General features: G+C 35.6%; 1 protein-coding gene across 1 annotated transcript; it reads right to left on the bottom strand.

Annotated features, from left to right (window-relative positions):
* Positions 1-289: 289 nt before the first annotated feature.
* Positions 290-23,180, bottom strand: LOC115446566. The gene is made up of 10 exons (XM_030173266.1): positions 22,983-23,180; positions 22,013-22,142; positions 14,954-15,058; positions 11,760-11,987; positions 7,915-8,009; positions 7,380-7,611; positions 6,009-7,198; positions 5,444-5,627; positions 4,836-5,053; positions 290-4,357 (listed from the first exon to the last, which is right to left on the bottom strand). The coding sequence occupies exons 1-10, from the start codon at positions 22,988-22,990 to the stop codon at positions 4,189-4,191; spliced, it is 2,559 nt and encodes an 852-aa protein (XP_030029126.1). The 5' UTR covers positions 22,991-23,180; the 3' UTR covers positions 290-4,188.
* Between the last annotated feature and the right edge of the window lie 3,520 nt (positions 23,181-26,700).

Here is a 26,700-nt window from a genome sequence, read left to right as displayed (position 1 = left end):
AAAATCAATTCAATAAAAAATTACAATATATAAACAAAAATAGGTAATCACTTATAAAATTAAGACAATCAATTTAATGTGAGAAAAGAAAAGACTGCGACATCGCACACCGTGGGGCGCGCTATCTTAATCATATAAAATATTCAAGAATAGATAATTTTGTTACACACTTAGCTGTTCAGTGATTGCCATAACTAAAAATAAAGGAAATCCGGTTTGACACCAATTTTTTGCAAGACCACTAGATAATGTATTCGTATAATATGTAATATGTAGAAATAACAAGGACTTAGCTATAGGATTTTTATTAAAATTCTTAACAATATTATGTATAATTATTATAAATTATATACCACATACACATGTATTGGCACTCCTATACGACACTAACCCAATTCAATATGTCGGAAATATAAAAACAAAATAACAATTATAAAACCGCGCAAACGCAGACATTTTACGGAATCTCGAAGTTTCCACATTATTCTGGAGTGTAGTGAAATAACATGGGTTTCATTTGGTCTAGATTCTATACTATTTATGCAAATATTTACGTGTTTACCGACGATCAAGTCTTCCTTCCACAATCCTTCATTTCCTTCAAATTTAGGAAAGATTCTTGCGGTGATTAAAGATAACTTGGCTTTAGGAAAGACTGAGTTTTAACTGCATTTCTACCGTTGAAACCTTATTCTGTCAGCGTGCAGTTGTTGGAACTGCACGGCGATTGCACAGCGACTGGAATCAGGCTGCATGGTTCGTTTGCAGTTTTATTGCAGTCGTACTAAATGAATTCAAACTGCAAAACTAGCAGTCGGGAGTTCATTTGAAATGCAGTCCGTTTGTCTAGAGCTTTAATATGTGTTATTGGTAAAATAACATAAAGGCTGATTTTTTAATCGTCTCTATATCATTGAATTGCACATCATATTTTTTTATTTAATAAATATGTCTATCGTTTTATAAATGTTATGATGATTGAAAAATCAGTCTTAACGCTAGAACACAAAGTCGAAATTCCGTAATATATCCGCTAATGCAAAACAAACCGCTTTGGAATGGACGCGTTGCAGATTGGCAAGATTTGTACGTACTCTTAAAACTACAAAATAATACGTAACTGAACAACAACGTAATACTGAAAACATACAAAATTGGCGTAACAAGGTAAGAATTGCACATAAAAATAGCAAAAAACATTCTAAAACCTAGCTGCTAGATTTCGATAAACGATGCTAACAGTTATCTTTGGATTGACAATAAATATGGACCCATCAGAGTAGTGAATGAATCGTTTTGATTGGTTTGATCTTGATCCGAAATAACTGATCATCGTTTATTGAAATCGTATATGAGTACATAAACAGCTCGGTCTAAATTTGACCCTTTAAACCGACATCAGGTGACGCAAATATAGTATCCTAATGCATTTCAAAAAGATCGCAAAACAACCAATAAAACGTAATAATTTAAACATTGCGGGTCAAACTTTGTCCTGATTGGTCCATTATGCGACCGATATGAAGATATCTATCGAGATATTAATTATATCGACGATTGAAATTTGCTAGGAAATCAACAAACTGGGTGAGAAATATATACTTGCGTTCTCTTACCTAGTCTCGGTAGATGAGTAACAAAACTTAAAATCTAAGGCAAGAATGAAGCTTTTAAAATGTAAAAGTCTGCCGTGAAAAACTATAGAAATCGTACAAATATCATAGCTTTGGATGAAATGTAGATACAATTACTATATTCTGTGCTCTATAACTAAGCTGTGTATTTATTAAATTAACTTGGCACTAAATACTATGGACGTACCGAAACCTACGTGCAACTGGCAAGACGTAGCATTTTAGGCTCTATTACAATAACATTAGAGTAAAATAATCGTAGTTGCGGTATAGTTCGAGTTTTAAGCTATAAAACTACGCGATTGGTTGCTTTTATAACTTCACATGAATAACGAGAAACAAGCTTTGTTGATAATAGAATAAATATGGCATAGCCAGCTGCATCTCAATATATATTGCTTTTATAGAGGAGTCATAAAACCTTGTGTAAAAAGTAGGAGAAAAATAGAATAAAGATCACAATAAATGGAGGAATTTGTGTAAAAAAAAAGTCGTGGCCCATGGCCATTCCATATTACTGACTACGTATCAGCGCTGTCTTCATTTCGATTTTTATCGAAGGTGTAATATTCAAGATAAAAACTCGTAACGATTTACAGCAGTTTTCAATAAACGATCGCAATCTTAATTTTCAATTCGATTTCGAGAATCAATTAATCAAAATGACTTATTTGTAAGCATGTCAGAACAATCTTTGTTCTGGGTCCATTTTGGAGAAAGATCGAAGAAAGAAACATTGGGATCGTTTGCTGTCAAGCCATTAGTAGTCCTACAAAAACACTTTTCATTCTACCCTCCGTAACTACAAGTGTGAAGTTTACAAATGGTTAATAAATATTATATAAACTACCTGATAGAGTACGCCCATATAAATTGTTTACGCCACAGACTACTGGGTTGTTTCTAAGCTAATGTGGCCCAATCACAACTGGGACTGCATATTATGACAGTGTTCTTAATGTAGGTAGATTATGCATTTTTAAAGTTACGCGTTGCTTGAAAGAGGACGGTAGTTAGATATGTGGTTGTTCGGTTTACCAAGTAAACACCAAAACAATGGTTTCGGACTTCGCATGGACGTATTCGAGGGCATAATATTTTTCATTTAATCTAGAAATATATTTTGCATTTGAAAAAGCATTTTCAATTCAGTCTTAGCCGATTCGTCTAACGGATTTGGTAAATAAATCGCATCGATTATGAATAATGTTTTCTCACGTCAATAATACGCAGTCCCGAGTTTAAATGTATGGCAAAAACAGTTTTAACCGCTTACGTCTACTGTAGTCAACTTCGGCAGTATTTACAAGCTTTCGTCTATATCTATTGTCGAATACGGGAATATGAATACTAATTCGAATGTAATAACTATCACTTTCGCTTGGAATGTCTAAATTATGTCAACCGCGGAATCTCGAGTCTAAAAACCTTAGAATTCTTGCTTCTTTACTGTAGTTCGCCCATAAGTTCTAGTTAACTTGGGAGAGCGATAATAGTGTATTTTGCTATATACATATAGCTATAGGTCTATTACTCAAAGCTGGCATGTTCATGGTACCTACAAAAACATACTTTTTATAGTACCTATGTTAAAAGAAATATAATTAAAGAGGAAAAACATAGATGTCAACAAAATATCAAGCAATATTTCTCGACTCTGGTGACGCGTGAGCAATGCGTCGATATAGCGACAGACGTATTCAGTTACTTGACACTACACAAACGCAACTATGAATACGTTATACGCGCCAGCTTTCTTTAATCTACATATGCCATTGTCTTGCTCCCTTATTTCGCACATTTTCCCCCTTTCGGAGGAGACTAGCTCTTATGTGCGAACTACAATGTCTACTTTACCACTCGTTCAGTGACTAAAACTTCTATTACTAATTCCTTAGCCTACCTTCAAAATGCCGGACGAACACCAAAACATATAAGACAATTCGATATTGTCAGTCAAATTACTACAGATGGCCCTCGGACACACTGAAAAATCTATCGAGCATTATAATGGAAATATTTTTAATATTCTTGAAGTAACAGCATAAAATAATGTAATGCAACCTTTCATCTTATTTTCATGGTGTTCCAGACATATTAAGTTTTAGGTATCCACACGCGTGTATCCAGAACCGTACGACGAGGTAAAAAAATATCAGCGCATGCGTTAATAAACGATAAACGTTTGTCATTATATTGTTCATAGTAAAAATATGCATATTTTTTAATTAAACAACGCACGTTTCCGTTATCGTCACTTCACGGTTGGTCGAATAAGATGCATCCAAAAAGCTACTCATACATTTTGTATGACAAAACTACAATGATCATACGTTTTGTATAAATAAAACTAGTAATAACCAATACGAGGCCCCGGTTGGAGCAGAATAAAGTCTCCGATTGTAACAGTTTCGTAGGTTAAAAGAACTTAAGGCGCGTGAGGTCCCGGGCGGTCACGCTGTACGTCTACCAAGGTACGCTACTAAAAAAACTAGTGTTTGGCTAAAAATGCATGTCCGTGGTGGTCCGAGGGCCATCTCAACCATGTATATCTTTACAAGAGCAGTATAGAGTGGTCCCTGTGCAGTCGCCTCCGGGCCCGCAGCGGTGCGGCGGCGAGCAGGTCGGAGGGCGCGGGCGGGCCGGCTTGTCGGTGTCCACTCTCTTGGTAGTATATCTGAGCACCGCCGCACGACACTCCAAGAACTACACTTTCTTCACTCCTGAAGAAAAAAGGGTAAAACATGAATAAAATAATCAGATTTGCTTATATATGTCATTAAGAATTATAAGAAAAGAGAATTATAATTAAGGTTTATACGGCGAATGTGGATGGAAGAGCCGGTAGGGGTCGACCGCACCGAACCTTCGAATGTCAGATATCTGACATTCTCAGTAAAGGCCAGGTCAAAAGTACCCGGAACCGACGGGAATGCATGAAAAGATTAATGAAGGTAGAAGATGCGCGAGAAGTATGCCAGAATCGTGCAAAGTAGCAATCCATAGTATCTGCTTACCCCTAGGGATAGAGGCGTGATACTATGTATATGTATGTCATTAAGAACTAGCAACTAAAGTAACTTAACAACTCGAAATTTGAGAACATGCAGCTATTATTGAATCGATAGATTTGAAGCAATTTCGAGGTATATTTTATAAAAGCAGTCTCAAATTCGGGAACAATAGGCCTGAGTAACTCACCTTAAAATAACTTCTGATAATTCAGGATCCTCTGAAAATTCGTTGTGAATCAGTCCCATTGTTGCAATGTCGAGCGCTGCCCACGGACCTCCCTTCTTCACGGTGCCCCAGTCAGGGTCGAGGGTAAGGTAGCTGTACTCCGTCGCCTCTGCGCCCGCTGGTAGCGGCTCCATGCATTTCTGTTCGATGGGGCCAAGTGCGTTCAGCGATGTCTCCCACTGTAAACAAAAATAACTAATATGGGTAGACTGCGGTAAGTACAAAGCATTGGGCTCAGTTATCGATAAGGCAATACTACACCTTTACATAATACGACGTGTATTTGGAAATAATTCGATACGATTTTTTTGGTCATAGTCCTCTGTACGACCACATATTTTTTAGGGGAATAAAAAATAGAGATATCTTCCTAATAAAGTAGCGTGTAACATTATGAATGTATTGATTACCGACAAATGTCGATACTGCGTATTCGCGTATCTATTGTATTCATCAAATTTCAACACACAAATCCATCCAGAATATCTTAGAAAACTACCGATTTCGAACACTATTCAAGAGTTATTGCCTGCCTTGATAGTATGTATTAGACGCATATAACAACTCACCAAAGCGTTAATAGTTTCGACGTCATTAGCGGCGTCGACGTCGATCAACGCCAACAGCGCCATGTTGTGCAGCCCGCTCACGAACAGTCCGCACTTCACCGCGTGCTTGCTGTACGACGGCAGCAGCTCCAACTCAGAGTCGGACTCCTCGTCGCTCATCGACTCTTGGTGTTGGGTTTTTGGTCTGAACACAATTGAAATGTTTATACTGTGTAATTCTATCGATATCGATAAACAATTACAATTACAAATGTGTCTAAATTAATATAAACTGTCTCTCCACTGCAGATGAGGTATGTTGCAATACAAAGCGTACAGCTTATTTTAGATCAAAGATTATATTTCGTAGGTTTGATAGACATTCAAAGCTAAACCACAAAAAGTATCCCAAATTCAATAGTTATGAAGTCTAAAGAATATGCAGGTATTGTTAAAATTATTCTGCTATCAGCGACATTTAAGATTTTTAGAATTATATGCCTCAGGTCGGTTGATAGTCATTGGATAAATTTTTATTACTCAATAATATATCAATAATAGTGCATAATTCTAAACTGTTACCCACCTGTCCGAAAACGTTACTTGTCGTTCCGTGGCGGGCGTGAGGAACTCTCTCAGTTCTAAAGGTGTCATTACTCTGCTACTATACCCACTGGACTTGTCAGAAAACGCCAAATGACTCAGTTTCTCCATTAGAGGCGTCAGCTGTACCCCAGTCAGTTTCTTCTTAAAACTCGTCGCTTCTGAATCGGTACCTATTTGCGATTCCGAACTCTCATTCAAAGATTTCAAAGGCAGCGAGAGAGACTTTCGTCTCGACTGATCTGTGGGCAGAGTTTTAGTTGAATCCTTAGCGATCTTCTTCGGCGTTCTCTGCGGCGATTTATTAATTTCAGAGTCGAAGTCTTCGAACTTCTCCTGCTCACATAATTTCATGTTAAATGTGAACATGTTTGATTCATTCGACTCTTGTTGCATTCTTGAATAATGCTGCTCTAAATACTGGTTGAAGAGAGATTCGGAGATAGCCACGCCGTCGTTCCTAAACACAGGGAATAGTGGGTCATTTATTGTCATGGTACTTTGACTCTTATGGAGTTCGTTTTCCGGCGATGGCGTCATGTTATCATCGTTCATGTTCACTTTAGACCTTTTTAACTTAAACTTCGATGTAGCTCTATTCGTAATGTTTTTGAACGTCTCTTGTATGTCTGTCACACTCGCTAGCTTTCTCATCGATTCCGGTTTATTAATATAATGGTCGGCAATACAATTCATGTCTAACACAATTTTATTGTCTCTCTGTTCGTTTTCAAGATTTATTTTGGCACAATTTTCTACATTCTTCAGTACGTCTGGTTCGACTGGCTTCTCTTGGCCTTGGGACTCCGGATTCTGGCAGATTGACAGCATATTGCCATGCAAGCGCTTGTACTCCACCATGGGAGTGGAGCATACACTAGTCTGACCCGTAAATACTTTCTCATTCTCTCTGGCGTCTTCATCAAGTGATTTCTGATTTTTGAAGCTCAGTGACAATTTATTTGGTCTTTGTCTAGGTTTGTTGGTGAAAGGCACGACGTCGGGCATGCTCGGTGGTTTGCGGACCTCGTTAGTTGGTGGTTGCTCTTCTCTGTTGGGAGGTGAAATCATGGTATGGTCTTCTTCAGGAACCGCGGTGAATAGAAGAGATTTATCACGCTTCATGCCTGTTTGCGGGAACTCTCGTTGTTTTTCGCGTTCGGCTTCTTGATTCTATAGTCAAACAAAAAAATATGTAAGAGTTAGACACCCGTCACTCGAAACTTATTGTTCTATAAAAGAAAAGAACAATGTACTTTGTCAGGCAAATCTTTTACTGTAAGAAATCTTTACTAAAATAGTTGAGGTCGCATTATAATTTACGTACATCATGGTTCTCAATAAAAATGAATACCTTTTTAAACTTAGCAATCATCTCCTCCCCATTCTGATTGAACTCTTGCAGTTTCTCGGTCTGTTTCTTGAGACTGTCGTACATCTTCTTGCCCACATACACAACCAATAGTTGAGCTCCGAGCGGTAATGGCGTTTCTGTTTCCAACGTCTCTGCTGGTGACTTTATTCTGTACGGGTCTACCACTGTCAGGTAGGAGGTCAGCCCAGGCGGCAGTTGTGTTGATATTATCCTGCAAGAGGTATTTGGGTGGATACTTGAGGATTTCAAAAGAGGATTTGTTTGAAAATTAGTAGCGGTTATGTTGTTGGACAGTTATTTAGTATTGCAGAAATGTTCATATCGTTGCCGTGGTGGAATAGGTTTCTATCGAAAAATGTATTCTATTTTTACGTTTGGTGCAAGGCGATGATATATTATAGGTACATATATTACAACTGATGTGATATACCTTATTACAAATATAAAAAAGAAAAATAAAACAGTTTATTATTTCTAGCAAGTATTTTTTCCCGACACATGGAAGGTAACTCACTTGTTGTTATAAAGGATGACGCCACCCAGGACGCCTTTGTTCTTGCGGCACTGCTCCAGTATCTGCATAGACTCCATGTAGATTGACGTCGCACTCTGCGAAAATAGAACACGAGTTCAAGATTCTATTGCCCAAAACTTTAGGCTCCAATGTACCCACTTTTTTAATACTATTTGACCTCAAATATTTAGGAAACCAAGAATGATTTTGTATAGATTTTAAAAGTTACAAGTTGTTTAGTGACAGCCTAGCGATCACTAATGCCCTACTGCAAAAAATATTCGGAAATCAGTGTTTTTACATCCTTCAGAACCGCAATACCCCTACAATGAAGTAACTAAAAGCAACGTGATCTCAAAAATCAAGTGGACCTTCGCGTCGTCTCATTATTCGAGAGGGAGTTTTTTTATTCCCGCTAGCTGTATCAGTTACGTGTTCAAGTGCTATTTTAGACTAGCAGCTTTTGCTATTATCGCAATATTTGTCTTATAGTAATAAATTAGCTCGGTATCATATGTTGTCCCATTGCTGGGCACGGCCCTTCTCTACTACTTGGAGGGATTACTCTACCACGCTGGCCTATTGCGGATTGGCCGACTTTACATACCCTCAAAATTCTTATAGAGAACTTCTTAGGTACGCAGGTTTCTTGTCATGTTTTCTTTCACCGTTATAGCAAGGGATATTTCACAAAGACACACATAACTTTAGAGAAGTTAGAGGTGCGTACTTGGTTTTAGAACTTGCGGAAATTTGCCTCAGCAGTCCATTCCATACCCAATTAGGCTATTGCCGCTTTTTTACATGTCTTAATCACTCACAATAACAATTTTATTATACACAATGACCTACTATTTTATATTTACTGTGTTAGGAATGCCCACTAGTCTGATAAGAATACCAACAAACAACTGCAGGTAGTTATACCTACAGTAGAATCATACTATTTTAAATTCCTTATACATAAAGATGCGTTGTTATTAAGAATAGCATAAATGATATAGACTAGGATGATGCTAGTGTCTTACAGAAAATCGTAGTTAAATAAGTTTTACTTATATGGTGAGGTTTTCGGGGAAAAACCGTTGTTATCACTAAGGTTACGTTGCGAACGGTATACAGGTGATACTCCGGCTTAGCAACCGCAGCCATTTTAGACTTCAATGTGTCATACAACCACGAGATATATACGTAGCACTGTGTACCTTCAGTGTCATACAACTACGAAGTATACACAGCACTGTGTGCCTCCACCCGCAGTAAATGTCCCCCATGTATGGGCGTGCATTCGGTTTGAAGACCGAGCTCGCAACAATTGCCTCCTGGTGACGGGACATGTTAGGTTAGGTTGGGTTAGAAAAAGAAACGCGTTTCGTGACATCAAACATTTCCATAACACAAAATTCCTCCTTATTCTCTGTACTAACTCAAACTCGAATATTCCTGCGAGTATTGATATACCTACGCACTATTGTTATGCTAGAAAGCTACGAGGCGATATGGATAACATATAGATTTACCTGGTACTGATTATCTGGATTCGTTTAATTCCTAGCCTCTGGTCAATAGTATATTTAGAGTTAAGTGTTCGCCAGACACACAGGACGTGACGTCACAATCGTCAGCCCGAAGCCACTATCTCAAGCAAAGTATTTATACTGGGAATTAGCGCGTGATAACTACAATGTCAATAAACACTTGAAATTGTTATCGCTAAGGAGAGACGTACAACTTAAACACGTATGAGTCAAAATGTCTGCAACATTGATTTAATGTAAACATGGCATTATCACACAGTTTTATTCCCGCTAAAGTAGGTTCCTTGTGGTCGATATGGGTACATAAATAAAACCAAAGTTAATTACACATTGCACCTTTATCCCTGACAGGTTAGCACCCATTTCTCGCCTGTGTGTTCCGTTCCATGATGTGATAGGGGGCGAGCCTATCGCCATATCGGCCCAAATTCCAGATTCCGGGCTGACACTGAATAGAAAAACCCAAATATCACTTTGCCCAACCCGGGGATTGAACCCGAGAATACAATATAGCAGTTCTACCGTAATATAACTACGCCACCGATGCAGTCAATGAAATTAATGTTGATAAATTTATTCGCAATTAAAGTACTATGATAAACATTTAAACATTGGTTCGAGCGGCTGAGCTACGTATCAAATAGCGGACCTCGCCTCCCGCAGACATCTCAATGTGACAAGTAAAACAAAACACGACTTATGTCATTTTGTGAAAATGTATAAACTTTTTAATTCATTAGTTAATATAATAAACAGATACATACAAAATACTTTTTTATTCAAAAAAATACATGTACTCGTCCGCATTCTGCATACATCAATTTTAATCCCACACATGAATTCATACCAAAGCGCTGAAGCTTTATGTGCCAACATTAATTCAACTGCACGTTGGAACACAAACGCATTTTCAAAACGTTGTTGTTACTGATGGCATGAATAATCAGTATTTACCGACCACCGGCGTTATATCTACCTTATATGCTGTTTTTTAGTGTAAGCGGAAAAGTATTACATAATAACTCGGTGGCGTAGCTGCATTGTGTGCGCGGTACGGCACTGCTCTGAGGTCCTGGGTTTGAATCTCGAGTCGTCAAAGTGATATTGAGGTTTTTTGTTCTATATTCGAAGGGAATTGGAATTTGTGCCCGTTATGGCGATAGGCTCGCCCCTATCACATCATAAGATGGAATACACATGGTGATAAATGGAGGCCCTGGTTACACCTCTGCCTATCATTTCGGGGATAAAGGCGTGATGTGTGTCTATATGTTAAACATACATGATGTAATATACCTACACATTAGTATCAATGATACGTTTTCTTATCGAATAAGTAAACAATAATACCGATTAAGAAAACAAACGTGGTAGGTACTATAAAAAAATATTCTGTCACATTTTAACTTGTTAGATGAAAAATTTATTTAATTTACAAAAAAAACATAAGCCTGTCCTTGCTTTTTTATAAACAAATTTAGTTTTATTGAATTTTCTTTTTACATTTTAGTTATACATTTCGCTCATCACCTAACATTAAATGCAATATTCCAAACACCAAGTCCCTATTCATCCCGTAATATCTACCACAACGTTCTAAATTGAACGTGAATTTTCTAAAATTCAGCTGAATGTAATGAACTTAGCCGTCCAGCGGGACCGACCGACGGCTCGCAGCGCCGCGCCGGTTCAACAAATTAAATCGCCCGGTACTCTCGCCCATTACCGTTCAATCAGAGTCTAACTTGTTTTATGCAGTTATAGCGTTTAAAGCAGAGATTCCCAAACTTCTCTTTCTCATAGACTACTTTCAAAATTTGGTTGGTTCGGCGAACCCCCCTGCAGCTAAATTTCTAGCATGTTCCCTAGAATATGCTAGTTCTTACATGTAACAGTCGCTGAGCTTTATAAAATATTGGCTGCCTACATTGATAGGTGAAGTAAAGCCCACATTTTACTATCAAAAGCAGATATATTTTTGTGGACTCCCGCTTATGAATTGTGAACTCCCATTTTTTGGTAACGTCAATCTGGACCACTTTGGTAATCAATGGTTTAAAGTAATGTTGAGTTGGACTCGGTTCGGCTTGCGGCTTCACTCGCGTGACATTTCCCTGATCATTCCTCTAGATCTGTATATCTAATTCTATCTAAATTAGTAACAAGCATATGTATGATAATAATAGTAACAACAGGTAAGGTAGTAAAGTATAGCGAGCCTGTTCAATTTCGTATAATAAACTTATCCAAACTGACCTTCCTGCTCAAAAAATATCTACCTTACCGAAATACATCAAAAAACCTCACCTTCGGCAAACTCAACATCGGTACTCTCTGGAATATATGGCAGCCATACTGCAACACTGGCAGGTAAGTCTCGAACACTTGATACAGCTTCTCCGAGAGACGGCGCTGGTCCTCCATCTGCACCGCCAGCGCCTGCAGGTCGCCGTGGTACACCTTGATCATCGACGTCAAGAGGTTGGCACGGTTCTTGAGGACCCAGTCGGGTATGTTCCGATCGCTGCCTATTGCCTGGGGAAACAGGTTTACATTGAATGATATATACGGACATAAGTGAATACATGTGAAATGTCGCTAACAGATTCTTATTTCAAACATATGCATAGACAATAATAGATGTTTTTTTATACATCTTTATGATATAATAAAACTGCAACTGCCCGTGATAGATAGAATAACATAGAATTACTATGGTAGGATATATTTAATATCCGCCCGGATAGCAACCACTGTACAGGAGGTATTAAAACCCGTCATAGAGGCTCACGTAAGTGTGTCTCGTTTCAAGATCAGCCTGTGAATATCCGGTTCCAACAGGCCGGTATAATAGGGGACCGTCCTGTGTTTGATTTAGTACATTATTCTATATGTAATGGTTAATAATACGAAAAAGAAACCCTCCTGCGAAAACTGCATTAAAATTGGTTAAAAAATAAGCCAGTAATTCATATTTCAAATATTACTATGTGCCGAAGTGGGCGTAAAGTGGGGATATCGCTTCATCTCTTTCAATCGCACGCGTCATAATGCCCGATGACGTCACATGTGGGTATTGCGCCTCTTTTCTGTTTCTTGTTACTTACCGCTTCTACCGAAATTGAAAGTCTTATTTGTTGATTTTTTACCGGATTTAAATAATTCTTTCTGTGTTATAATTTATATAACGTAAATATTTTATAATAGTAAAGAACAAAAATGAGTCCGGTCCCCTATTGTGTCGACTGTCGAGGGGTAATCATCTCTCGTCAGTCGACATTCTATTGGCCCCCACTACACTTACCATCAGGTAAGTCACTTACCGTCAGGCAGCGGGTTCAGCTGCCATACCCGTATCAAAAATAACTTGTTTTAAAATCTTTTCGGAATATATTCATCATAATGAGTTATCTTAGGTTGCATTAACATAACGATCGTCTACAAACAAGGTTTTTGGCTACAGACGATTTAATGGGGTTTTCAAAGCGTGTTTTTGTACGATGCATACTTTAGCATTTATAGTGTCAACGAATACCTATTAAAATGCATTAACGCTTGGACGAAAACAACTCCTTAGTATCAAATAACTAGCTTCTTCCCGCAACTTCACCTATGTGAAAGACTTATACATTTTCCCGAGATATAAGCCTATGTCCTTCCCAGGGACTCAAACTATGTCCATGCTAAATTTCATCAAAATTATTGGCCCCGAGATATATGTATCAGATTGTGTCAGTCTAATATTAAGGGTTGTGGATTTTTAATAAATAAATAAAATAAATCCGTTGTTGGGTATTTTTTGAGTTTATCGCGTTCAGGCACAACTACCCTTTTCGGGATAAAGGCGTTTTGTGTGTTGCCTTTAAAACTTAACATCCAATGACAGGATGACGAGATTCGCACGGCATGCAGTTTTGTATTTGCATAGTGTTGCTGCTATGTTCGAAGCCACTCAAAAGTCGAGCGACTACCTCGTCTCGTCATTCAGCTCAACATAAACAACATTATACAAGACTAATTAAGGATATCAACGTGTTTTGTGATTGGTCTATAAATAATTTTGATAAAATCGTAAGTTAGAAGACCTGATTTGCATCTGATGTTTCTCGAAAATGTATTTAGTTTTTAATAAGATAGCACGTAGAATTGTGATTTTCCATTTACTAAAGCTGAGGGCAGTTTAAAGAATTTAATGTTTAGTAAGAAAATATGGCAGCACTGATATTGCTAGGTTGTTAACTCCCATCTATATATATAAAAATCAATTGCTGTTCGTTAGTCTCGCTAAAACTCGAGAACGGCTGAACGGATTTATCTTATCTTGGTCTTGAATTATTCGTGGAGGTCTAGGGAAGATTTAAAAGGTGAGAAAAATTCGAATAATTGCCGGGAAAATCCTCAAAACAGCATTTTTCTATTTCCCATACAAACGTTTTCTAACTAATACGTAGAGTCAATTTGTAATTTATTACCGCTGCATAAAGTTCAAATTCGCGTGCGCGTTGGAGGATCTAATATCGCGTTCTGAAACTCAACAAAAGTGAAAGTGAATCGCGAACGCGACAAAATTGCATAGTCTCAAAATACATAGTACATAAATAGTGGTCGGCTTCGAGAAACTCAATTTTAGCTAACTTCAGTTGTTAATCTGTCCGATTATTTTTTAATAAGACTATATAGAAATCGAAAGATAAATCTTAAGTTTTGTCACAAATTAAATTATGAATCTTAAGTTAAATTTCTGAACGCAATCATAATATTTGACATTAGATTTGACAACCAACTAATATGTCAATCCATCCTGTCGCATTTCAGAGCACGGAAAAGTATTATTACGATATTATATCTATCTTTGTGGTTACGTGCGCGAGAACTTTCTTTACTTTGGTGATCCTTTGTGATAGTGACATTCCAAGTAATGTGCTCTTTTTTGTGATAGTGACACTTTACTGCTAAATGAGCGGGAAATTTTCTCACTTTGATTAATTACAATTTACGATGCCGAGGAGAAGACGACCTGACTTAGGTCGTCGTAGTCAATCAAATGTGCGAAGAGCTACCTCACGTGCTAACCGCACTGATGACCAGAGACAGACAGATCAAGAAAATAGTCGTATTGCTATGTCAGAATTGCGTTCTTTAGTGAGTGACAATGTAGGAGATAGGCTAAATTATTTATTCAATAAATGCTTTTTTATTAAATACGGATTCGATTTGTTTGTTTTAAAATCATTTTATACAAAAGATTAGGTCTTTTATTTATCCATGAGGTAGTATGAAGTCTGCCGGGTCAGCTAGTTAATATATATTTATATACATTACAAAATTCAAGATATTTTTATATCGGATCACATTCCCACAAACCAGAAATACGCAATATATTTTGTCATATCGAAGAAGATTTAAATAACGATACGGTTATGGAATAAATTATTTATTAAAGCACATCATTTAAAAACCAATAATGATGATATCGGAGTGATCTCATTCAATGGACTCACCAGTACATATCTCCCGTATTCCCTCAGGATGAACTTGCCGCTCTGGAGCGTGATGGCGACTGGCTGCGACAGTAAAGATTTGATGCAATGCGCTGTGCCGACCACCTGCAACAATTAGAATATACATTGCATTATTCATTTAGGATAAAAAGATAATGTTTAGGGAACGATAGCGCTGGTATGGTGCAAATGTCAGCAAAAGCCCCTTAAATACAAAAGAAATATTGTACATAATCAACTGATTTATCACCTATTTTTTTTTCGGTCAGGCATCTTATCTTCCTTTACCGCCGTTTTCAACAAACGGTCCTAATCTTTTTTTCCCATCCATCGCGAAAATGAACCAATCAGAACAAAAAAATATTTTGACATGGTTACAAATGACTTATTTTGATTGGTTTATTCTCGCGATCGGATTGAAGATTGAGATTGGGATCGTTTATTGAGAATAGCTGTTGATGCAAACGATAGTTGTCACGTCATCGGGGACTATTTTCAAAAAGACTAAAAAATATGAGCTCATTCGTTTATACCCGAAAGGTTAGGCAGAAGCGCAACTAATGCACGCTTCGCGGAGTTTAAATCAATTATAATAGGGTCGGGCTTTTTACCTTATGGTGCACTTCCAATCCCGGGCAAAAGATTAGTATATCCAAATCAATAAGTGTAATTTATTATTTTGCCCACCAGTGAGACATTTATAGAAAGCTACGTGTTGGTAGTTTTTATGTGTTCTCCTTATTTTGGTAAAAATGCTTTTAAATGCATATCTTTAGGTGAAAACCGTATTTTTAGAAGTTATCTACTAGAAATTTATAGAACATAGAAAAAGTAACATTATATTTCTACAATATGTTATATTACCTTTGGGACTCTTTTTTTACGTGGATATTGTATCATTAACTGGACAATAAAAATACCACTAAAATTATTTATTCTCTGCACCTCCTCCAAAGTACACCCGATTTTAATTTACAATCAACATTATTAAATAAAAAATTTAATAATGAATATTTTGGTAGTTTTAAATTATGAAAAATACCTAAAATTTTGTTTTTAAATAAATTATGCGTAAATCTTTGCATTTCCGTCGTTACTCGTGCGCCGAAAATGTATGGTACGAATGTTCAAGGCCATTTGCTGAGGGAAGGGTCTTAATCGAATAATTATGTGAGTGCATACAAAAAATATATTATTGATATTGTATAAATTAATATCAGAATGTGGTCACTCAACTAACATACAGATTTTATTGCTGATGTAAAATGTGAAAATAGCGAAAATTATTGCGAAATATTTTATGCACGATATACCTAAACGTATTTATTTCTGTATAATGTTGTCGTTTTTTTACTTATTTGGCTTCTACATTTTTAGAAGCGAACGACGAGACGAGTTTGTTCGTCCAATGTCAATCGCCACTCGTAGTAATTAGGGTAGCATTTCCTCTGCTTCGTAGCTTCCGTACAACGTAACGTTTAATGCGATAAGGCGGTTTAGCTGCATGGATCAAGGTCGCGGTTTCTATACGTCATATCTTATGCACAATACGGGGTGAATAGAAATAAAGGGATCGAAAGAAACGACATAGATATCGAGATTAAAAGCAAATAATTAATAAACCTCTGTAATTATCTGTGATTTGTAATAAATGTGATACTTATACAAATTTAATGAATTATATTTATGTTTTTAGCACACAACTGTACCAGTCATAGGGCTCGAAAAAATTACTCTACAGGAGGAGTATGCATTAAAATATTACAGGGGACGGATGGGCGTAGGGAACAAATTTCAGAGGTCCAGTGGGTGTGGAGTCATATAATTTACTAAAAACGAATATTTAATAGGCAGTTGGTTGTAAAAACTAAGTTAAATCATTTCTGAAAAATGCGTGTAAACATATCATCCAGCTTGGATCTTATTTCGACCTAAAAGAAGATTAAAGTAGGATATGGGCGTTTGAAAAGGAACGATCATAAATGTGCCTGGCCGGTTTGAATCATTCTGCCGATATGAGTGATGAGAGATGTATTGTACACTGACTTATTCATCGAGATTTTATTTATTTATTTTCTCATTAAAAATAGGGGACGACTACGATCGTAAAAGACTATAAACTGAAGACTTATACTAATATTGGAATTATTCAAATACAAGAATGTACAATTGACCGGATATTCCATTTTTACATAAAAATTTAATATGTTACGCAATAATGTGTCCATATTAGTTAATTTGGGATTCGACCTCATCATCTTATTTATGGATATTGCTTTAAATTATTACTTTGTAGGAAAGCGGGCCTTTGTACCAAACATGTTGAGCGTCAAATGTAGGTATCTTAATTCTTGCCGAATAGATTTATTTATCTCATATATAATATCTCTTAACATTGTGTTTTTTCAAAATCTGTAGGAGTATTCATTATGCCTTTCACGACTAAACCACTGTGGTCATTTTGATAAAATTCGGTATGAAGTTAGCATTAGCAAAGGATATTGTTTTTAAATATTTGTCAGAAAGGAAATACTATTTAGTCGAAGTCGTGGAGATAATTAATCATAGAAAATAAATTGTCATAGAAATGGATTTGCCATAGTAATTCATCTAGATGCTATATTATGAATCTACAAGAAAATCCATGTAGTTACTTACGAAGTCGGACCGCATTCCTCTGTCAAATTATGATAATTACACTATACACTTTCTAATGTGTTTTCGTGTAGATAATTTGGCGGTTGGTGACGGCCTGGTCATGTGACTGGACACTGAATATCGATTGTAATGTACGTAAATAGATATCGGGGGTTTGGCGTCGTTTTTTTCAAGGTTTATTAATACGTGACCGAAATGGTTATACATCTATTTTAGCATAAATAAGTAAGTGTATATATTGTGGGTGATTTCTAGGGCTGTTCTCTAGGGATGTTGAAGCGGTTATGAAGAATATTTCTTCAATAAAAAAGGGCATATCGTCCTATTGATTCCGGGCAAGTAGTGTAAGGAATACTCTAGTGTTGTTCTGAAAAACGAGCCCAGGGTCTCCCAGTCCACAGCCCATATACGCCACTGAACTATTTTTTTTATTGCTTTGAGTGATGAGACGATCTTGCCGTTCGCCTGATGGTAAGAGATACGACTGCCCATAAATACTAGAAACACCATTTTAAATTACCAAGCATTGTTTAGTATTTAACTGCGCTCGCCACCCTAAGACATGAGATAATAAGTCTCATTATGTCCAGAAGTTACAATTGCTACAATGTCCTTCAAACCGTAACACAACAGAGACTACACACTGCTGCTTGGCGGCATAAATAGACTTTGCGGTGGTATCTACCCAGGCGGACTCTCACATACGAGAGACCTACCACCAGTAAATATAATATTTATTTAAATATGGTTCTCTAACAGTACATACATTTCTTGTTTATAACATAAAAATAGTAAAGTCACATTCTGATGTGTGTACCAAATATAGTAGTACACAACACTCACAATTTAGTACGCAATGTTGATATTTTACAAAAAAAGACAAATTAGAACTATAATCTACCAACTAATAATTACAAAGCAAACATAACTATGATATAGATCCTTTTATAAATTTGTACTTAATACTGATCTAGGGATTAGTTAAAGTTTTGTTTAAGGTGTTCTCATATTTTTTTCTTGTAAATGTTTTGTGAATACATATAGACCAGATTCTAAACAAAGTGTGTCACATCTACAGCGCGTTCTATTTGCGGTTATATTCTACTACATACCGACCTTTAGTATCCGATGGAAGGTCGTCACATTACGCAACACATTAAATTACACGCAACTTAATTCATATACTAATGAGATTACATCGTTAAGCGGACATTATACTTGCCTAATTTGCTCACTCGTACCTCTTATTATGCAACTATTTATTATAAGGGTCTAAGAATACGCATTTTTAACTTTACGACACACATCAGAGGGTCTATTTCAAAAAACGAACGTCGAAACAAAAAAACCACGAACTTCGGATTTAAATTTGCTACCAAATTACTTCAGATCTGTCACCGTTCTGTAGCTTAAGTTAGTGGTAGGATCAATTACCCGTATTTCTGTTTTGGAGAGGGACAGCAGAACTTTATCCTCGCAGATGGATTTAAAAAGGGATGGCGATACCCTATAAGTTCTTACAAATTCCATGTCTGAAATATTGCGATGAACGGATCGGATCCGTAACACTTCGTAGTAACAAAACGTGCGATCCGTCATCCGATACTACGGATTTCGTTTTTCGTAGTAGACCTTCTGTTCCAAGTTCATTGTTGCCAAGACGCGCAGTAAACGCGAAGCCGACGGGAGCTTGTATACGCGTACACATCACAATATTAACCCAACGTTTGCATCTCTACCAGTGGCGAATAGTCCATATAAGTATGTTCTATAGATACGAACGTCCATTTAAACTATTTGTTCAAAATCTGAACTAAAATGGCAAAACCTCACTGTTATAACCTATTTATGCACTTGAACAACAAATAATTTTACTTATTTGACTAATATTTTTTATTCAAATCCAGGTTTACACTTAGACTGGAATTCTTATATCATGACTGCTACTCCAAACAACCACAAGCTGTCAATATTCACCATACTAAAGTCGGTTTGAATGGTTGCAGTTCAATTCAGTTAAATACAGTTAATGTTCGGAACGCCAAATCTAGTACGTAGTACATATATATCGATGATATAACCCGATACCTGCCGGCTTCCGTTTCGTAATTAATTATCATTACAATGACCAGACCGCATTTATTAGTACCTACTTATGTTGTGTCGGGTTCCCCTTTAGAAGATTTCACCCTTTACCACTAGTGTCTAGAATCGTTTACACATCCCATAGACGCGCATCATCGTCTCTTTCTCCAATAACAATTTGCCAAAACGTAGCGATGCGAAAACGCGTCTGCTTTGCATTCGTATATAAAAAAGAGTTGCAATAGCTATTTGTGCGGTCTCTTTCATTGGAATCGATGCAATCAAAAATGTATAACACTAAAACGGAGCGTCTGAATACACCGGCCGTACATTAAAAAACCTTTGCCATGACTCTAACATATTCTAAAATGTGTGTACAGACCTATTAAAATAACAATCATTTACTGGTCAAAGCCTTCAACAAATTTAAACCGGCTTAGAATTCGGGTTTAACATAATTTATGACTGTGAACTGCCGTATAATTTAACTTCTGCTTGTGAGGTAATTTTCCTTAACAAATTATCTAGAATTCGCGGGGGTTTTGAAATGTTGCTGGTAGGTAAGTCTAAGTAAAGGATTAGAATAACTTTTTTCAATAAGAGCAACTTAGGTATATGATATCTAATTCATTGTTTCTGCGTGGATTTAAACTTGTCTTATAAGTCTACGTTTAATTGTTTTTTTTTATACGTATATTTAACACTATTCGAAGATTTTTATGCCAAACGATTCATAGATAAAAAAGGTAATACGTTTTTTTGGGCCCGTGTATAAGGTTTAAAAAGTTCTCAATTCCAGTCAGAAAAAATTTAAGAGTTCCTTATTTATGTTTTTTGTCATCATATTTACGAATCGCGGCTGAATTTTTCACGCGGTTCGTGACAATAAAAACGTTTTTATTTTCCTTTCCATTCTTTTCATAAAATATGCAGACAGGTGTCAAAAACATTGCGTAACTTTTATTATAGTGCAGAGGGGCATGACAGCCAAATGTTGACGAAACTGAAACAGTTGATTTCCTGGTCGTTGCACCAAGTTTTTTTTTTTGATTTTGCGACGTTCGTGCGCCGATTAATATAAAAAGGGGCGAATTGTCGCGTGCGGTTGGTGGTCAACAACAGTAAATGATTACTGGGAAATGCTATTTATTTTGATACCATGATTTTAAAGTATTTTTGCGTGCTTGTTTTTATAAGTTATTGGTAAAGCAAGTAAAATGTTTGGCGAATGGCGAATGTGGATGGAAGAGCCGGTAGGGGTCGATCGCACCGAACCTTCGAATGTCAGATATCTGACATTCTCAGTAAAGGCCAGGTCAAAAGTACCCGGAACCGGAGGGAATGCATGAAAGGATTAATGAAGGTTGAGGAAGCGCGAGAAGTATGCCAGGACCGTGCAAAGTGGCAATCTATAGTCTCTGCCTACCCCTATGGGATAAAGGCGTGATACTATGTATGTATGTATGTAAGTAAAATGTTTCAAGAAATCATCTCGAAATGTACATCCCATTTCCCAGCCAATGGCATTGTGAAAATATTTTATTAATAATTTTTGTATAATGAAAATTATACAAATCTAAATAGTCATTAAAATTGATATCATGTACCTATTTTCTATGCATGTATATTGTAAAATATTTTTGTATGAAATTGCAGATCTGTTAGTCTGGTGATGTTTTAAATCAAGCCTTAAATAAAAAAAAGAATAAGTTAAATCCCAAGATGCCAAACTTTGAGGGAATGCTGTATTAAAAAAAATATTATCCAAATGTTCAGGGGCCAGATTTTTAAGTCATAAAAGTGCCACAATACTGTATCCAAATTGTAAATTTTTGAAATATATAAGCTTGTAATTACTAATCACCTTTGTTTCCAATAGTCAAACTGACGAAATTACAGATATCAGCTATCAACATTGGAACTCCATGAAAAATATTGTTTTCTTCAAATGATTTATATTAATTACAAAGACCTATGTTACTTTTAGATAAACCTGACCAGCAAACTTAAAAATAAATTTACAAGCATCACTTTTATTTTTCATTTTAAAGTTAACTTGGCCAGTATAATTTCAGAAATGATTTATATTAATTATACAGGACCTATGTTACTTTTATATCATAACCTGACCAGCAAATAAAAAAAAATCTATACATACATCACTTTTAATTTTCATTTTAAAGTTAACTTTGCCAGTACAATTTCGACAAGAAACTAATTCCATATTTTAGCACAAGCCCAATATTTTTATTTTTTGCTCAGGAAATTGCAAAAGACAATCAACTTTATAATAAAACTCTGAGCATTTCCACTCACCTGTCCAGCGAGAGCATGTCTCTGAGTGTCAGACACCCAGCCTGGATGAAAGTACAGGACAGCATCTATTGGGTCATCTTCTTCAGACGTGCAGCATTGTGTGTCGTACACAAACACTATCATCATCTCCCTGGAGGACAAATAAATATAATTCCTTTATATACATAAAGTGCTAATCTAAATATTTAAAAATTTTTAGTCTCATAATATTTTAATATTTTACAAGAGAGACTATTAATTTCATCAATGATGTAAGAGGTTTTAAGATTTTTCATATAAGAAATATTAATTTATTATGAGAAATCTTTATTTAATGAATAAGCATAGACTTTTAATCTACAAGATTATGTCAGCCTCATTGTATCATAAAACTAATTTAACAGAAAAGGAAACATGAGAAATGTTAAATATGTTTTTATACATTTTTAAAAGTTTCTGTAAACAGTGAGGAGAAACAAAAGAATTTATTACATAAATTTGTACTGTACATGGTATTGAAGTTCATTGTAAATTATGTTGCAATATTAGGAAGACTTCTAAATTATTATAAGAGAAATATCTTATCTATATTTTATAATGATATAATATTTATCTTTAATTAATACTATACCGAATCCTGCACATTAATGCGTAGCATTATAATAAAAATACGAATGCAGTAAAAATAAGAACAAAACGTGTGTTTATTTAAAACAATACAAATATTTTACAGAAGTCCTGATTATTTTTAATGTAAACATCTGTAACAGTTTGTTGAGCAGACGAAACATAAAAATACGATATCGCATTGCGAATTTAATCTTCTCGTGAGAGAAATACTACTATTAACATTGTAACTCAAACCGTTTAATAGTGATAGATTAATGCGTGTATGTTTAACCAACCAAAGCAGTGAGTAGGCGACGTTTGTCGTCTTAGATTACAGTAAAATAATACTCTTTCACGCTAGATAGAGAAATCTTGAACTTACTTTGCCATTTTGGATGTATACTGCGTCGCTTCACTAACGTTAAACGATTCTCACACCATTTGTTCCGTTTGTATAATAAGCAATATTGTACAATATAAAAAAATCACAGCGTATCATTTATTTTCATGATTTTACAATAAAATTTATTGCGATCGTCCGTCTCTCGCAATCGCTGGGTTGACACTTGTATTTTCACAGTGTTGCCAGTAGGAATAATAATTGAATTAAACCAAACTTATTTTTGATGAGGTAACTTTTGTTTTAGTTCAAAGGACTGGCACTAGATGGCGTATAGTGTTATTTTTGTAAGATCTCTAGTCTCTACAATGCAATGGAATGTGAAACGGCATCATTTTCCGAGATCGATATGATTTAAATAATGTCCTACATACTCGTTATGAATGCCAGTTGAAATACCAGGAAATGACTAGATTGTTTGCATTTAGTCCTGGCACGTAGAAAATGAGAAAATGTTGCTTAATCCCTTGCATATTTTACCGTGACTATTTATTGTTGTTTTCGAATTATAAAACTTGATCAAGCTACTATTTTTAGACTTTGTTATAATTTTATTTATTTATTATAAGTTCTCCAAAAAAGATAACAAATAAATCAATTACCGCTTAACATAAAACAAAATATGGTATGAAATAATGTGCATCTTACATCTAATGAGACACAGCATGCATTAAGTATTTAAGAAAAAAAGGAAAGAAAAATATAAAATAATCGCATTGAACAAAAAATTAAGTAGTTTAGACATGGCATGTTTTGGAATTCATTAAAAGCTACTACTTAAATTATAAATTTTAGTTAACAAGTTATCATAATAAGTGGGAAAAGACATTGCTTAACAGACATACATAACGCCGTGATCCAAGAAAGAGTTGGTACGGGCGCACCTAGTGTACCCACTTATCGCCGTGCTTAGCTAATCCGTCTTATGATGTGATGGCGGAGAAGCGTTTTGATTGACCGCAACTTATTAGTAGCAAAACTTTCCAAGCTGCGAACTACCGATCGTTTCAATGCTGAAAAGCGGCTCCAGTTTCAAAATTTTTGTATTAGGAAAACAAAAGATCAAGCATAATAATATAAGCAGGTCTAGGCACAGTACAATACAATTTGAAGAAACGAATTATATGGTGTCTCTACACCAAAGCGCTAACATAATTAATTATTCGAATATTTATTTTTCTATGAAATCTCATATCGATTTTGTGGAAGTAATGACACTGATGAATGCGTTCGTCCGCTCGCTTTGATGTTCCGGTGTCCGGCCTGTGGAACTCGTATAGAATTTTAATTAATTCCGACAATAGTTCGTGAGCGAGACGTGGCTGTCCTGAGTATTTCGATTCTTAAAAAAACGCTTTTTCTCATTTATTGTATCCGATTTCTACCCTAGATACCTAATTTAATAAGTTTCTATATTACAATATTTATTTATTTACGAATTATGGTCACATATTAATGCACTGTTCATCTCTACGATAATACAAGCGCGATATTACTAGTAATTTTATTAGACAGTCCTTGTTTATCGATTTTTATAAAGGTTATCCGTACAATACAATTTATTGTGACATTTGTATAAATTACATAAAAACATCTTTGTCCAAGACTGCTACTGACTCACATGAAGTTATATGTTAACTTTAACAATGCGAAATGTTTATTTACTCATGTGCCCGTAAAAAACATAGCAATAAGTCGTGAAATCGAAAATTGCGTAAAAATGCAAAGCTTAGAGTTCATTGCCTTCAGAATTTTCATGTCATCGTCAAGCGCGGCACGACCCTGCGTGGTGCAGGGACGGCTCAATTCGGTACGTGTGGGGCCCAAAGACGTTTAATTTTTAAACAATAGAACCTGGTAAATTTACCTTTTCACTAGGTATTGGCCTTATAAGTTATTTATCTATATTTTATCCTACTCAAGTTGCCCTCACACGTCCTTCAATTTGCTTTCCAACAGAAAACGTGCCAATAGTTTTTGCCCTAACAGTAGGAAATCACAGCATAATATTAAACAAACATTAGGATAATAGTAAACTACATTATTGCGTACGGTGTATGTGAAGGTGGTTGCGTGCATAACTATGAATGTCGTCATGCCTTTCGTATACAAATTGCACATCCCACACATACTTGCAGATTTCATCAAACCTTTGTCGTTATTATACCTTGTTTCATGATAGTAAGATCATTACAGAAGGCTTGGTATACGTCATATACCTCACATAGTCTGTAGTCTATCTACATTTGAAATTTCACTTAAGCCCATCTAGAGTTCTTAACACACTCTTAATACCTACAATCTACATATTCACGATTTTTTACATTTATAAAGAAAATACAGGACAGTATTATTTATAAGAAAATGTTTTGTTTTTAAATCTTAATAATATGAATGTCGATTCGTATCTGATAAAACTCTACTCATTAAAGTCAAATTTAAAATTTCCCGTAGTTGGTCCCACATCTCCAATTTAACATTGTGGGCAATTAGTCAATATACAAAGCCCCCTAGTTTGTCCCTGGCTTTCCTCCTATCGATGAATCAGATACGTAGATATTCTCTTTGTCCAGTGCTCCGGCCGTGAGCGGAATACCAATGCAATGAAAGTAATGAATTAGAATCATCGGAGAAATTTGTTGTTTGCTCAACAGGTTCTCAATTTTCTATAGATTAGTAAATTGTACGTGAAAATGGTTTGTATTGAAGATATTATGTTGTCATTGTTAAAGTTATGTATAAGTTATGTATGATATTTATTATTTTTAGAATAATGAAAAGTAAAAAAAATATAAGTTCATAATAAATAATTTATTTGTAGCGGGACATAACTTGATTTTACTCGCATTTTAGTAATATAATTTAATTAAAAGGTTGTGGAGTATTTTTTTAACTAGCGCCACGTTCCTCCTGTCAATAAACCTTCTATAAGTAAAATAGGTATTTGATAATCAAATAATTAATCTATAAGTTAAAATACTGATTGCAAATAGGAATATTCAAAATATATACAAAGTTACATAGCTGTATAGATAATTTTATGTTTAACTGGATTCTTGTATGCCCATCCGTACTTCGTCATAGTGAATTTTGATTTTCAATTTTATATCTACGCAATGACGTAAAGTAATGACTTTAATGCCATTACTGAAACCCATTAATATCAAGACCATTAAGAACATTTATAAACATTTATGGCATAGTTTAATTATTGTTAATAAAGTAATGACTGCAACATATTTCATAATAAAAACAGGTTCCAATAGTCTTATAATAGAAAAAATCACACAAATGGAAACGAACTGTAAACCTGTTAACACTATGAACGAATGTAAGTTTACAAATAGTTTTTAGCCCAGCAAATGTACAAAAATGTGTCGCAACATAGTTTTAATTATTTTTCTAACTCTGTCACCGGCACCCTTCTATCATGTGGATAGTAGCCTTCAAAGTGTCCTAGATCATACGTGAGTGACTGGGCCGTACAAAAAGTTCATATTGTAGAATGCAGTCAAACCGCCCCGCTGCACGCCGCGCCTACCAATACGACACATTTTAAAACAAGACCTCTTTTCAACACGAAACAAGAGTTAATTGCTCAGCTGAAATGCAATTTGTATCCAAATCTTCCTACTTGCAGGTCATGCAAATCAAATGTATAACTACCCGATTACAATTTATGCGCAATAAATAAGTAAAA

This window comes from Manduca sexta, chromosome 14 (assembly GCF_014839805.1).
Source record: "Manduca sexta isolate Smith_Timp_Sample1 chromosome 14, JHU_Msex_v1.0, whole genome shotgun sequence".
NCBI lineage: Eukaryota > Metazoa > Arthropoda > Insecta > Lepidoptera > Sphingidae > Manduca > Manduca sexta.
Note: the sequence above shows the minus strand (reverse complement) of the source record. Positions and strands in the feature narration are given on the sequence as shown.